This window comes from Falco peregrinus, chromosome 1 (assembly GCF_023634155.1).
Source record: "Falco peregrinus isolate bFalPer1 chromosome 1, bFalPer1.pri, whole genome shotgun sequence".
NCBI lineage: Eukaryota > Metazoa > Chordata > Aves > Falconiformes > Falconidae > Falco > Falco peregrinus.
In genome coordinates this window covers 78,154,370-78,169,076 of record NC_073721.1, presented here as the reverse complement: position 1 = coordinate 78,169,076, position 14,707 = coordinate 78,154,370, and the positions used below count along the sequence as shown (strand labels likewise).

General features: G+C 44.4%; 1 protein-coding gene across 5 annotated transcripts in view; it reads left to right on the top strand.

Moving 5' to 3' along the window:
* ACTN1 (actinin alpha 1) overlaps window positions 1-14,707 on the top strand; it is a 91,119-nt gene that overhangs the window by 40,147 nt on the left and 36,265 nt on the right. For all 5 annotated transcript variants that reach the window (XM_055803149.1, XM_055803143.1, XM_055803140.1 and 2 more), the window contains exons 2-3: window positions 3,231-3,345; window positions 8,546-8,665. In XM_055803149.1, coding sequence (XP_055659124.1) covers window positions 3,231-3,345; window positions 8,546-8,665 — 235 coding nt within the window. The remainder of the gene's footprint in view (window positions 1-3,230; window positions 3,346-8,545; window positions 8,666-14,707) is intronic.

Genomic DNA, 14,707 nt, shown 5'->3' with positions numbered 1-14,707 from the left:
GATGTTCATGTAGGACCTGAAGGGTGCCTTGAGAAAAATGTCTGCACATCTGGGAGTTGTCTAGTGGGAACTGCATGTGCTCTATCTATTAACCCTTCACGGTCCATGTCCTTGAGGAGCTGAGGTGTCAGCTCTGCTGCTGATGGCTAATGGCAATGTTTTTCAGAATCATCTCACTTCAGCATGTCTGAGGCTGTGATGTGGTGGCAGTGGCTCCAGCAGAGAAGTTGGAGTGTTGGCTCTGGGACTTACTTTTCCACCAAGCCCTAGGTGACTCTTACAGCAATAAAAATACTCTCATTGATCTGGTTATCCTGCCGTTTATAATAATGCAAAGTTTAGAAGATTTATGGTTTTCTTTTAATTTCATCTGTTTTTCTTAGAAAATTAGACCCAGTTTCCCTCTTTCCACCCTCAAAATGTGCTAAGCGATGCCCAGTTGAGCTATACCAGAATTATCCATGATTTAAAGCAGAACTTTCTGATCAGGTTTGGGCTGATGGAAAACAAAACGGAAATGGCTTCAGAGAAATCATACAAGAAATAAAAGTGCAGCCTTGTGGCCTATGAGTTAGATCTCAGGCTTCCTCCTCAATTCAGTGCAGATTTTGTAATGTGACCTAGGGCCAGTCACTAGCGCTAGGTATCTTGCTTTCCAAATATGAGAAGGAGGTTTGTGGGCATCCACAACGTTCCTGACATAACTTGGTCTCATACTTTGATATGGGATGATGATGTAGCATTTGAAAGTATCTCCGCTGTCATTTGCCCGTCTAGAGGAGTGAAGGAGCCTGGCTGCAAAGGGGGGAGCCAAATAAATGAACCTCTTCTCACATAATACAGCACAGGCAGTGGAATGAAGAAAACAGTGCCAAAAGGATGTCCTTAGGATACAGGGCCATTTTCAAATAAAACCGCTCTTACTTGAAAAAAACTCCACTTTTATTTCTCAGGGGAATAACAATAAAAAGCAATAAAAGGTGCTTAATGACTGACTTTTTTTTTTTTTTTTTTTTTAAAGCTTCCAATTCTGGAAGGAAACCAGACCATGTTGAAAAAAGATATCCCAGACTTTCACAATACATGCGTCCGTCCAAAGGGCCATTGCCATGAAAGTATTAACAGCTGCACTGTTATCCTGCTCCATCCCACAGCCCTGGAGGAGAGCAAGGCCAGAGCGCAGCACTGGGAAGCTTGGCAGCTGTTGAGCAATGCTTTTTCCAAGAAAAGATTCTGCTGCATTATTTGTAGTTGTGTCGGCATGAGTGCAAGCAAGTTAGTAGAGGAAGCCCGGCTTCCAGACAAATAAGAACAAACCCTGATGCTCTTTGCCGTTTGAGGTAATCTTTCTTTTGAAACCCTGTGCATGCTGTAAGCAGCAGCGAAGCACTTCCGAGTTTTTGGCATGCCGTGCTTCAGTATCAGCTGAATCCTTTCTGCTGCAGACAACAGCCTAAGATGGCATGACTGCTGTGGTCCACTCCACCCTCCTGCTTGGCCCATATATGCCAAATTTTCTCTTGGAGAGGCTTGTTAGACTGTGCTGAACTGTCTCCATGCGCTACTGAGCAGAAGACATAGCCTTACCAAAGGAAGTAAACAGTCCTTTGCTGGGTCAGTGAGTTGAATTGGCTCTGGGAGCACATCTGGGAGAGGGCGGGAAGAAAGACCTCCTTTCCTTGTGGTAGCACTGAGCTTTTAGAGCCACTGGTTTTTTGAGTAACCTCACCCTTCTATTTAAAGAGTGATTGAAGGGTTATCAGTTTGTACAAAGCAAAGGGTTTACTTGGTGTCCTATTCAAACACTGTGAAACACATTCGTTAGCACTTGGACAAACATGTCTGCCTTAAAAGAACTAGTTGCTACCATTTACTCTTCAAACAGTGCTTTTGTGTCAAACAGCTTCTGCATCTCCAGGTTTGGCCCTTTGATTCACCTGTGTAAGACCATGCCACCCAGAGGTGTCTGAGGTGGTTTATATTTGCTTTTTGTCGTTTGACCATCAATTGGTAGCAGTTACTTTTTCAGAGCTGTTCATATGGTGCTTTTTTTGAGGTAATCCCTACTATCACATCTCTTGGACAAGACAGTCCTCTTCCCCATCAGTGCCCCACATGCCTGTTGTTCAGAACACAGGCTAACAGATGGCAACCACAAAAAATGTGTCTTCTCATCAGTTGTGGTGAAATTCATTTCTATCACATGAGAGATCCTCTTATCCTGACCACTTGAGGTCAGAAGGAGTTTCCAAAAAGAGTTTTGTTTAGCCTGAATGTCACTGGCTGTGTTGTAGTTTGGACCTCAGTCCCTCCCATGCTTCAAACTCATATTATTACTCCATTGGTAGTACATAATATCACTAATTACAGACTGGCTGTGATTTCTATCTTTGATGTGGCTGCAATGATCTGCTGCGAGAGGCTTTCAAATAGTGGGAGTTTGGGATTGTGCTAGACAGTAGTGTTGCTAAGTAATGCTTACTTTTATCCTTTCTAGGACCTGCACTTCTGCTGAGATGAGTGATAGCATCGTTATTCAGAAAGCATTTACTCCTCCACATGAGGGGGCAGGGAAGGTGGGACAGTCATGCGGCGGGGGGAGGTCTGCTTAGCAGCAACTCGGTGAGAAAGGCAGCGGGCCAGACGCTACTGGGATGTGGTTTGTATCGCTGAGGAGTTCAGCACACTGTCCCTCAGTGTCTGAGGGCTGCAATGTTTGCTGGGGATGGAGTAAACCAGAGGCAGGCAGCCATAGGAGGATGGTCCTGTTTTTATCAAGCACCTGTCCGGAGATGAGAAGATCTGGAATGCTGTTTTCCTTCCGTTCTCCTTCACGTTATGTTATGTCATTTAACAGCACTGGAGTCCCTAGCAATCTGAGCACTTAGCATGCCTTAAAATCAGTTTCAAGGTATTCTAAACCAAACACAAAACATAGGGGCCTCTCCAGAAAATCAGACATGCTGGAGCTTTGAAGTGACTGCCTCGCTCAGACTTCCTCTGTCGTGGGCACACCCTGCAACTTTTTTTCATATTTAGGTGCTAACGCTTCTGTTCCACAAGGACAGCGGGTGGAAAGATGATAACCTAACCAGCATTTAAATCTGTGTCGTGGTATCTAGCAGCATTGCTTTGGTTGTGAACTGTTTGGCTTCTGGGAAGATTACTGACTGCCTCTTCTTTTTTTTTTTTTTTTTTTTCTCTCTCTTTCTTTCTTTCCTGTGTTTTAGACATTTACAGCATGGTGTAATTCTCACCTCCGCAAGGCTGGGACACAGATTGAGAACATAGAGGAAGATTTCAGGGATGGTCTTAAACTCATGTTACTTCTGGAAGTCATTTCAGGTGAGAGAGGTTCTGTGTGGTGCTCTCAAGTGTCCTGAGCATCTCTGTTTGGAAATCTGTCCTCTCCCTTTCTTACAGAATAGGGACAACAAGGGTTGTAATGCTGCAGACTTTGCTGGAATATAAGAACAGCTGCTTCCTGATTCAGAACAAATTTCCCCCTAATGAATATCTTGTCTCCAGCAGTGACCATTAATGTGCTTTTGGAATGTACTCCAAGCCTCATGGCTTGTGCAGGCAGCCCATTGCATTCCTGCTCCTGCCTCTCTGCTCCCCTCTGCCTGTCAGGAATGCGCAGCCTCCTGTGAAGGCTGGAGCAATGGCTCTCACTGCTTGGCAGGGCTGACAAGCGGCTCTGGGAAGTGTGAGAAAGCTGCATTGGCAAATCATACCAAAGCCACATGACAGTGGGAATAGGATAGTAGTTATTGGAAGAAGGGAGTCAAAACTGTAAGTCTTCTGTGTCCTTCAGTTTCAGCTGTGACTGAAGTTTTTTCCATTCTAGTTTCAATCTGAACTCAGTGCTTAAGCCTTCAGGGAAAAAAAAGGCCCAAACAAAAGCAAAATCTCAGAAAACCCAGTCTGAAATAGAAACAGTAGCATAAACAAGTTAGGTCTGATGTGTTTTCACTCCCTATCACAAATGTCCTACTACACAACAGATATCTCCTAGGGATTATTTCATATAAGTAGTAATACCTGTTGATGTGCTGATTAAATAAATACCTTAATAAAGTATTGTGGGAGGCATCATGGGGGGTAAAGATAGTATGTATGAAACTGGGATTGTATGCTCACAGACCTTCTTTTGATGGCTTTTGAGCCAGTAATAGCAACCCAGTGACTTGCACTCCCGACCTTCTTGGTACGTTTTCCAATAAAATTGCCTTGATAGAAGCACTCGGATTGCCTTCCCTCTGCCTCTCCTTTTCTTTCCTTCCCCTTTTCCAGCTCCTGCAGACGCTGTCACTGTATGTGTTTTTCAGAATTTATGGCAATAGGATAAAACCTCAAGGGTTTTGCCCATGCTAGTGGTTTGGAGGGATCAGAGTTCAAAATACTATCAGAGCTTTGCAGCACACTCATTGCTTCTGCTGTGCCTGTAAGAAATGAGGTAGCAAATTCCTATTAGTTTATTTTCTGTATTTGTGTTCCCTTGCAGAGGAGGGGCTGCAGCCTGGAAGCAGGGACAAGTGGACCTTAGTGGCTTAGTTTCTAATCACTGAACTGGAGGACAGGGGAGAGAAGCATGAACAGGGGAGGGCAGATGAGGCTCAGTGCTAAAGCAGGGGGCCTCATATCTCTGCTTAATTTCCTTGCCTCATCTCCCACTCTTCCTCTACTGTTGTCCCTTTGGGGGCCCACTGGCAGGCCCTGGCAGACCCCCCTCAGTTTGCGAAGAAGTTAATGGCTTCTGAATGCCCTGGTGGTGTGGGCACAGCTGCAGAGTGGCTCTGTGCCCACAGCCTGTTGATAGATGACCAGTGGGCAAAGGCATGGGGAGCAGCTGTGGGCTGCATCCCACCAGAGGCTATGGTCCTTCACACACTTAAGGACTGAGCATCCTTTTCTTAGAGCCAGCAGAAGCTAGAACCACAGTTCTCCTAGGTACAGCGGCAAAAGAGGAGAAATTTAGCACAGTTGTGTCTTCTCCATTTAATTTCCATAATTGGCAGTTCCATTTCCAGTTGTGAGTCCTACTGCTCTTACGGAGCCTCCTTCCAGCTGCTGGCTCTGCTAGTAGCCCCTCTGGCTCATAGCTGGGGTAGCAGCAGCCCAACCTAGGAGCAGCAAGAGGGTAAGGAGTCTCCCAGTGGTTGGCAAGGGCTTGCCTGTATGTTCCTGCCACAGTTCCCACTGATCACCTGCCAACAGGATGCATCTCTGGATGGCTCTTAGCTCTCCAGTTCCAGCTTCTGGCCTTTCCTTTCAGCTCTTGGTTCATTCCGTGCCTCCTCCTTCGCATATTTTGGGGGACTGCAGGGCTGTTGGCAGGGTTGCTTTGTGGCAGGCTGATCTTTTCCTCTAACCCAGAGGGTGATGGCCGTAAGAGCCTTCAGCTGCGAGAGCGCTGGGCTGGGCTGGCCAAGAGCTGTGTGAAGCCGAAGGCCTCCTCTGCCTGGCCAGGGTGTGTGGGAGTGAGGGAGTGCTATCTTCCTCTGCCCCGTTACAGTGGTGGCTGCTGCCGTGGGAGGAAGGATGGAGCCTGCATCAGGGAAGCTGCTGGAGACCCGAGGGAGGGAGAGGGACTGTGCTGCTGGGGCTGTGGAAGGCCTGTTGTAGGGCAGACCCTCCTGTGCGTCCTGGGGGACACGTCACTGCCAGGCAGGTAGGAAGCAGTTTTTCCATCTGATGCAACTTTCCAAAATATGGGAGGCAATGATGTTATGCAAGAGGAGAGCAGCTGGGTTTTATTCAGCCTGGTACCTTCTGGACCTGTGCTGCCAGTGGGTCCCCTCCCAGCCCAATCAGAGCCCCTCGGTCCCCCAGCCACTGTGCGGTCGGGGAAGCTCCGTGGACAGTCCTGGGACTTCCTCATTGCCAGTCTCTCCCATTAGCCTCTGTGGTGGGAAGTAACAACTGGGGGCCTCGTAGAAATTGCCCTGAAAGACACACTTTCATTTTTCACCGCATGCATTTCCTTCCCCTGACAAAGCCATTTTAAAAGTAACACTACAAGACTGAAAAAGGCTAAGGTCATGTTTAATACTTCTAAAGTTATAAGGCTTTTCTTTTCCCCACCCCCAAAGGAATGACTAATTGAATTTTTTCCTAAACAAATTTGCTGTAAACAACTTCTATGCCAACACTTCCTTACATTGTTTGGCTTTTAAAGCACAGCCTTGGGCTGGTACATGAGAATCGGAGAATGAAAGCAAGTAGACCATTTTCATTGTCTCAGCTGGGAGAAGTACTGAGAAATAACGCAATGATGCAAATAGCTGCAAGTAGAACATATTTCTAGCAGGCTTCCCTTTTAACAGTCTACATCATTAATAGTGTATGGCATGGAACCAGATGAAGCTTTTCTCTGGTAATCTAAATTTGTAATAAAGTCCAAGTCTAAAGGAAATAGCCATTGGGTTTTGAGACACTTTTATTCCAAATAAAATTATTCTAAAACAAGTATCTTATTGTGGTGTTTGAGAGAGGGAGACTGCAGTTCTGCAATCACCGTCAATTGCTTGAGGATTGCATTGCTGTCGGAGGGGAACAATCCTGCTCTCCCCAGTGCTGGGGAGAGCAGTTCAGATGCTCTCCCTTGCATTGGCAGTGCACATGCGGCCACAAGGTGAATTGGATCAGCTTGCTGTTCCAGCTGAAACCTAATCTCTTGTCTTTGTTTTTCTTTTTGCAAGGCTAGTTTACAGTCACATGAGCTGAAGAAAATGGTTATTTTTTAGCTGGCTCAACCCGTTTGTTGACATTTGACAGCACAACTCTGTTTAAGTCCGTTGTGAAACTACATGTAAAAATGCCATTGTAAAACTGTCGCAAAAAATGCTTCCACTTCTATTTAGAATGACTAGCATTATCCAAGTGGAAAAAGAAAGCAATGTACCATGATGTGTACTTGAGGCTCCATTAAAGCAAAAGAGATTTTTTTAATCCTAGGGTGGAGGTTGTACCATAAATACATCTTTTTACTTAAATTGTCAGACATCAGTGTTTCATTTTGAAAGTGAATCTGGTTTTATCCTTGAGCTTGAGAGCTAATGGCACCAACCTACGGTAATCACTGAAACACTTTTAAAGAAAGGATTTTCATTTCCAGCCTTTTTTTCTTTGTTAGGGCATGGCTAGGGAGACAATCTGTTTTTTTCCATTTTAGATTTTCCTCACTCCTTTGTTAGGAAACAAGCCATCCAGTTTTAGTATGAAAAATGGTTCTTTAAAAAGTACTTTTCTGTCTCACTCTTAAGCCTCAAATAAAGGTTTTGCGTCAGCTTGCATTGACTTAAATATTAAGGTTCGAGATACAGCAGGAGACACTTGGTACTGAATAGTTCAGGTCAGTAATTACGTGCCTAGACTTGCCCAACTGATCTCCTTTTAATTATCTCATAACTTTTTTTCCAAAATGCAAAACCTGCTTGCATTTTGTTTAGATTTTTTTGGTGTTCTGCAGCTTATGATCTGAAAGCAGCTGCTCTGTTCATTTTTTGGTGGTGTGTGTCACATACAGGTGGTCCCTGATGCCTTGTCTTACTTATCTAGCAGAGGTGCCTTTGAAAAGGCAGCTTGTCTGTCCAAGTTTTAATTTGCCTACTGTGGATGTTGGGTTGTTAGTAAAAGCAGGCTGTGAGCATAGTTACAGGCAGCCTATCAAGAAAGGCATGACTGACATTAATGCAGCTCTTTCAAATAAATAAGGTCAAGAAAGTGCTTTCCTAAATCTTCCAGCTTTGTTCCAGTCAGGGCTGGCATTTGCCCCGAGACTCGTTTCTATCAGAGATTTATCTGCTCTTACCTCAGAGCTAGGCTGCTTCTCTGCCTCATTATAAACATTTAAAATGCATACCGCTGTGCAAGAGACCATTGCATAGGGTTGCATACATGAAACATAGAATGGAAAGGAGCTGAGATGACAGTCCTTCCAGTTACAAAGCCATTTGCCAAAGAAATGATTTTATTTCCTGATACAGGCAGTTGTGACCGTTCAGTGAAGAGACTGAGAGGTAGGAGGTCTGTATCCTGGCTGGGGAAAAGAAAAGGCAAGATACAAGATCACCCTCACATTTGACTGTAGGGAGTTCCAAAAAGGAGATATTTGCTTTGTAAATTGGGTGTTGTAAGTGCTGGTGGGGAGCTTCCTACCTGTCTTTGTGCGGGAGGGAAGTTTGTGCTGTTTCCAGGCATCGTTGTCTGCAGCTAATAGCATGGAGGTTAGTTCCACTGCCTAGCTCAGTGTGCTTTTGAAGGACCTTTTCACCTCTGATATAAACCTGCTGCGGAAAGAGTTCAGTGCTGACAGTTCCTCTGTTACTAAAATTATCTGGGATGCCACAAAAAGGTGATTCTTTCTGAGGGTACTTAACAGGGAGTGTGGCTGTCCAGCATTTGCTGTTGAGAAAGGATGCAGGGAGGTTTACCCTCTGCCTGGCGGAGCAGTGGGAGCTGCCAGCATGGGGAAATACCCACCAGGGAAGAAAGGGGTCAAAATTGTTTTCTAATACTTCTTTTTCCTTTTTCTTATTAGGTGAACGTTTGGCTAAGCCTGAAAGAGGCAAAATGCGAGTGCACAAAATATCTAACGTGAACAAGGCCTTGGATTTCATTGCCAGCAAAGGGGTCAAACTAGTGTCTATTGGAGCAGAAGGTAAGGAAACCATCTGGTTTTTCTGGGCTTAAGCTGCGCTTAGCCATTGCCTTTCTCTCATGCATGTCATTTGCCTTTGTGCCTCCCCAGCCCCACCACGTCTTTGTTGAATAAACCATGGAGGAAAAAAGGGGCCTTTACCCTGGATTTAAAACCTAGCTTCGCGCCAAGCTGCCAAACTTGATTCCTGCTTGCCCTTATTGGCCAGGTCCTCCTGCTTTTCTCCTGGTTCTCATGATTTCTCATGAACACTTGAGCAGTGGCAGAAACAAATTGATTGAGATGTTTCTTTCCTTAATGAAGAAAGGTCCTAACTGAAGCATAGCAGCTGCTTGTATTTAGCTTGTTGCAGACCTGCTGGGAAATGTTTCCCTGTTGCTCTAGGACATCCCATGGGTCAAAGCCAAGTGCAGTCCCCAAGACAGGTCAAGGACCCCAAAGGCTCCAATTTTCAGGGCTTCCAAGCTTCTTGTTGTGCACCCCGGAAAGCTGGGTGCTCTGGCTGGAAGTCTGTGTGTCATTGTGTAGACGCCATTGTGGGCAGCATCAGGGATGCCCCCACTTTAATCATGCAGACAGCAGGGAGTTGTGTAGGACTTTTGTATTTTTAGCAAAGATGGTAGGTGTTTTGCAGGTATGTCACCTGAGACCCAGAAGGGCTTGCAGGTTAGTAAGGTAGTTTGCTCTTTTATAAACCTTAACAACTTGTCATCTTACCTGGATTGTGTTCTCATGATACTTATTTTCCTCTGCTCGGGAACCTATGTGTGAGTCCTGTCTATGGACTCATGTTGTCACTGTTGCTGAGGAGACACTCTGCTTCTGTGGTATTTCTAGGTTTGCCTTTACAGTGACCACGGAAAATGAGGAAGGTTTATCTCCATCTTACAGATGGAAATAGGCGGTTTCTCCAGGGAAACTCCTGACAGAGTCAGGAAATGAGCCTGTGATACAGTTCTGGATGAGCATTCCTCCTCCGGGAGAGCCATGGCTGCAGGGCTGAGCCATGCCTGTTCTGAGCCCATGAGGTTGGACCAGTGTTGGCATGCTGTCCCTAGTTTTGACCTTTCTCTTGGGGACATCTCCAAAACATGCCCATCCTATGGTCCACTTGTTCTGTGTCAGATCAGGCAGGATACCTCGGCTGCTGCAGGTGCGTATGTTTGCATTACAGAGACCTTTACTTCAACTTACTGCATTACCTTTATGAAGACTTTGGAACAATTTGAAACTAGTGTCCAGGCGCACTGCAGACACTTCTATACTGCGTTTGGTATTTAACAGCAAAATACAAGAGGCAAATGGCTCAATGACACTGATACTTCACATACAAAACTTTTTCTTCAATTTTCTTAGCTTTTCCTTCAGGAACAACTTGAGGGTGTTGCTCACCCTGAGTATTGTTTACATAGCAAAAATGCATATCTAAGGTAATTTTGTGCCCTTAAAAATGACTGATGCATCCAGTGTCTGATACAGTAGTCCATATCTATATGGGACCCTTTTCAAACTGGAAGTTGGGCCTGGAGTCAGAGGTCTTCTGCCTTAAGAGAGCTCTTGCTGTCATTTGGATCTTGGGCAGATATTTGGATCCTTCTGGGAGTTTAGAGCATGCCTAAAACCTATCTTCCCTGTTCTATTTTTTTTTTTTCCCCTGGTTCTGCTTTCCCTGGCACTAGTTTGCCTTTTTCTCTCCTTCTATTGGATTTTTCTTTTTTGATCTCTGCTCCTGAATCAGCTATGACTGTACCCTCACAGCATGTAGAAATCATTTGCAAGTAAAATGTTCTGTGACCAAAGATCTCCAGGGCCCAGTTATTCTGTATGGATTCATAGGAGTTACTCGGTTCAGAAATAGGCTGTGAGGTGCCATTTTGTGACAGAAGCCATGATTTATATCAGTCTGAATCCTGACCTCCCCTGCCAAATGATCCTGGCTCTCCTCTGTGCTGGTGCCCATGCAGCTACATGGTGAACCTGTGTGGGTTTCTTTGTACTCCCAAAGGTAGCACGGAACTGATGTTTGGACCAAGGCGAGCTTTGATTTTTATACAGAGCACTTGGGCTTGTGCTGTGATGCCAGCTCAGGCTACGTAAGTGTGATCACAGCATGGGCTCCCCCACCCCAGCGCTTGCCCATGCACCCAGACCAAGCCCAGGCCACTCTGGTTGTCACTGGGAAACATAACCTGCTGCAGGGCCTTCTGCCTGGTCCATCCAGGTGATTGGTGTACAGTAAATTACACATGAGCTATAGAAATGGACTTTTACTTGGAACAGCAGAGCAGGAACTCTGTCCACGTAAGGGATTATAAACCTTTCTGGAACATGAATTTTAAGGGTTTACAAGAAGACACCGTGCAGCAGCAAAGTAGAAGGTAAAAGCCAATGAGGCAGTCATAACTGCACCAAGAAAATGAGCTCTAAGTGCCTCAGTCAGGTTGGACTGATCTAGGAATTTTTCCAGGTGGCTTTTCTCCCAGAGGGGAAAACCACCATCCAGCAGCGGTGTGGTTGTGCTGGCTAGGGTAGTGCTCTCCTCACCTCGAGGTGGCTTGCTCGTCTCTGGGGAGCAGGGTCCTGTGTGAAGGGTCTGCAGCCTGGCTATAGTTCTCTGTATACGTTAGACAAATAGCATTGGCCAGCAGTGTCCTGGCTTTATTCATTACTGTTTTGTTGTCATTAAAAAAATGAACTCCAGAAGGAATCCCAAGGAGACTTTCAGGTCAGTTTAAGCCTTGTGCAACCTTGTGTTTGAGTTAAAGCCAGCAAAAATGTTTTCATGACTTTTATCTCGTATTTTACCAAATAAAGATCCTTCTCTGCTGTTTACAAGCCAAGCTCTGCAGCCTTGTCCCAGTGAACAAGAACCAGAGTTGAAGAGGACTTCCTATACACAGTATGAGTGCAGGACATATTCCATGTCCACATTGAATGGAGAGTTAATTAAGCAAGCAGAATAAGCAATAAGGGTTGAAAGCTGCTTTTTGCAACCATCTTTGTTAACAATTCAAGATGATTCTAAACATCTTTGTTAGCTAGAGTCCATAGCAGATCAAAGCAGTTGTGGCATACAGCAGATCTGTGTAAATCTGGATCAAGGAAGGCTCTAGCCTGGTACAGTTTTCTAATATTTTTTTTTAATCTGCTTTTAAATCTCACTGTCATCTGACACCTCAGGAGCCTTCTTCCCCTGTAATAGATTCCATACTGGTGTCAAATGCTCCTGGGATTTAACAGATTGAATAGGTCAAGTATGTGACCCTAAGACTGTTTTATTTACACCTCTAATCTGCATAGAAAGCTGCTGCTTTCTTTGACAGATGTGGCTCAGTTCAGCATAAAGATAATTTTGGATGAACTGATGCCTATTCTCATCCATGCAAGTGAAAGGAGAAATAAAGCTTGGAGATTTCAATAACTGCAGAAGTCCCATATGAGCAAAACACCTACTGAGGCACCAGCCAGAGCAAGCATATATTTGACAGTGGAAAGAGGGGGGAGATAAGGTCTCTCTCTGTCAGTGAGTGAAGCTAGCATTGTATTTGTCCCTATCTCCTGCCCACTCACAATTAGGGAGCTGAGATATACACCCCCACCAACAATGCCAGCCATCTGTTCTAAATCTGTCTGGGCCATCATTAGCAACATGCTTTCTGAGGACAAGGGCATGGTTGCTCGTCCTGCTTTATTTGGCTTTTGTTAGGATAAATAGAATGCTCAGCAGCCTTTATTTTATGTCACCATTGTTGCTCTATGTCTCCAATTCGCAGATCATAATGCTGTCCTGCCAGTTGTTGATCCCCTGCAACTCCTCTCCATGGGGTAACCAGAGAGGCTGTGCTCTCACCGGCAACTCAGAATTAGCAAGGGGGGAATAACAGTTTTTGTAGCATTGATTCTGCTTTTAATTACCCAGGCCAGGGTGGAAAAGTAAGCTTAATCATTTTCGCATCTTTCAAAATGTGTTCATGCATTTAAAAAAGGTAGTGGCATTTTAAAAACCACGTCTATGTAGCCAACCAGTCTTGCTCCTAAGGACTGGATATTTGTGAGGCTCTTAATTCGCTGTCTAACAAATGGCTGAGGGTACTGTAGGTTTTGCATATTTTGTTTGTGGTATTTGGTACAATAATGGGAGCTGGGTGGAAGCATATTCACTGGTGCAAAAAATTTCCATCCAGCTGCCTCACCAGCTTTAGCCAACGACTGATCCACCCCCAAGTTGAATGTAAATCACATTAATAACATGTATTTGCTGCTGCTGTTCAGACCACAGCTGCTGGTGGTGGAGGGAAGCGTAGACAATGCTTGCAGAGGTCCTGCTTAGGAAGAGCGCTTGGAAAGCACAGTCAGGCAGAAGATACTGTCTGATTATTAGCCTCTGCTCTCACATTGCTGAGCCTTACTTATATCAGCAGGGAAAAAACACAGGATCTTTAATTAAGTGTTAGATTGTTCTAGCTTTGTAGTGTTATGTTCAGCTTCTTAAACAATTCCTGTGGAGTTTCATCGCCAGGAAGCAGAAGGTTTCATGCAAACCTGTTTTGCAACCATGTTTTTCATGGTTTCACTTTTGTTTCTTGACCATATATCAATATATTACAAAGGGACTGGCAGCAGCTGAAGGGCACTGAAGGGATCCTAAAGGAAAAGGAGGCTGACATTGAGGAGTGCAGGGGTGGAAAACTGGGTGAGAGGGCCAAAGAGCATATTGCCTTCCTGATCAGGCTGGCTGACTTTGTAACAAGGTTGTCAGGAGAAGTTTTCTAGCTCTAGAAATGAAAAATGCTTGCCTGCTTCTAACAAATAATAACAGTTTTGTCAACTGTGCTTAAAAGAAAAGGATTGGGGATGGTGTGGTTGGTTAAACCTGCATTCCAGGATGGATCCGTCACTAACCTCACTGACATCAGTATCTGCTTGTTAGGCAGTGGGTTTTCTCTGTGTCATGAAAAAGTAAAATGATATGTAGAGATGAAGTGCTGGAAATATTCTGGGCTTCTTCCAGAGCAGCTTTGCTTTGGTGCACAGCTAAGGAAGACATGGGATCAGGGAGCACACAGCTTCCTTTTTAAATGAGTAATGCAATGAAGAGAGCTGGGGGACAAGAGATGCTTTCCATCTTAAGTCTGCCAGCTAACTTTATAAAACTAGAATTTGAGAACGTGACCTGAGAACAATCATGGTGAATTCTAATGCCACATTAGCAACTTAACGCCATCTGGTTTAGCTAAGTATCTTGACCTTTATTTCCAATTAAAATCCATGGAACAGTAACATTAATTGCTTGTTTCAGCTCACTGATCGATTTATTAGTGTTCGTAAAGCTTTTTCACATTAAAGTATTGCCATCAGATTTTAATCTAGTCTATTAAAATAAAAAGCTCAATTTAGTTTCCAATCTTAAATACATCCTAGGGCCCTCCTGCCAACTGATGTGGTTTTTACAGGCATTGGAGATTTTGAAAGTCCACCAAAGATCTACCACATGAACAAAACTAACAAGCTGAAAACAGATGCCTTTTATATATATATATATATATATATGTATATATATTTTAGCTGTAGTATCTCAGGTATTTGTAACAGTAGTAAGGATTTTCCTTTAAGTTGATTGTGGTGCTTTGTTGGAGTGTGAAGAATGCAAGAAGTGCAGAACTGAATATACCTGCTATCACATGACATTTTCTTCCGTCAGCCTAGTGCACAACCCCCTGCCCCTAAAATACCTGTAAAAAGTTCATTTGTGAGAAAACTGTCAACAAGCAAACATAGGTTTTTTTCTTGCCAGCAACCATAACTGCAGTTTTGTACTGCAGTGAAAAGTTGGTGGCTAATTCTGGGCAAACTGAGGCACCACCAAGATATCTGTGTACTCTCAAGTGCAGAAAGATGTGGACACAGGGGTTTACTGCAGTAGAACAAAGTGGTGTGTCTCGTTTTCTGTCTTTTAAATCTATAGATCCCTCATGCATATGTATGTCAAAGCAGAGTGGAGATTATCCTTCTAATTTACACTGAAAGCTGTACCACATGTAT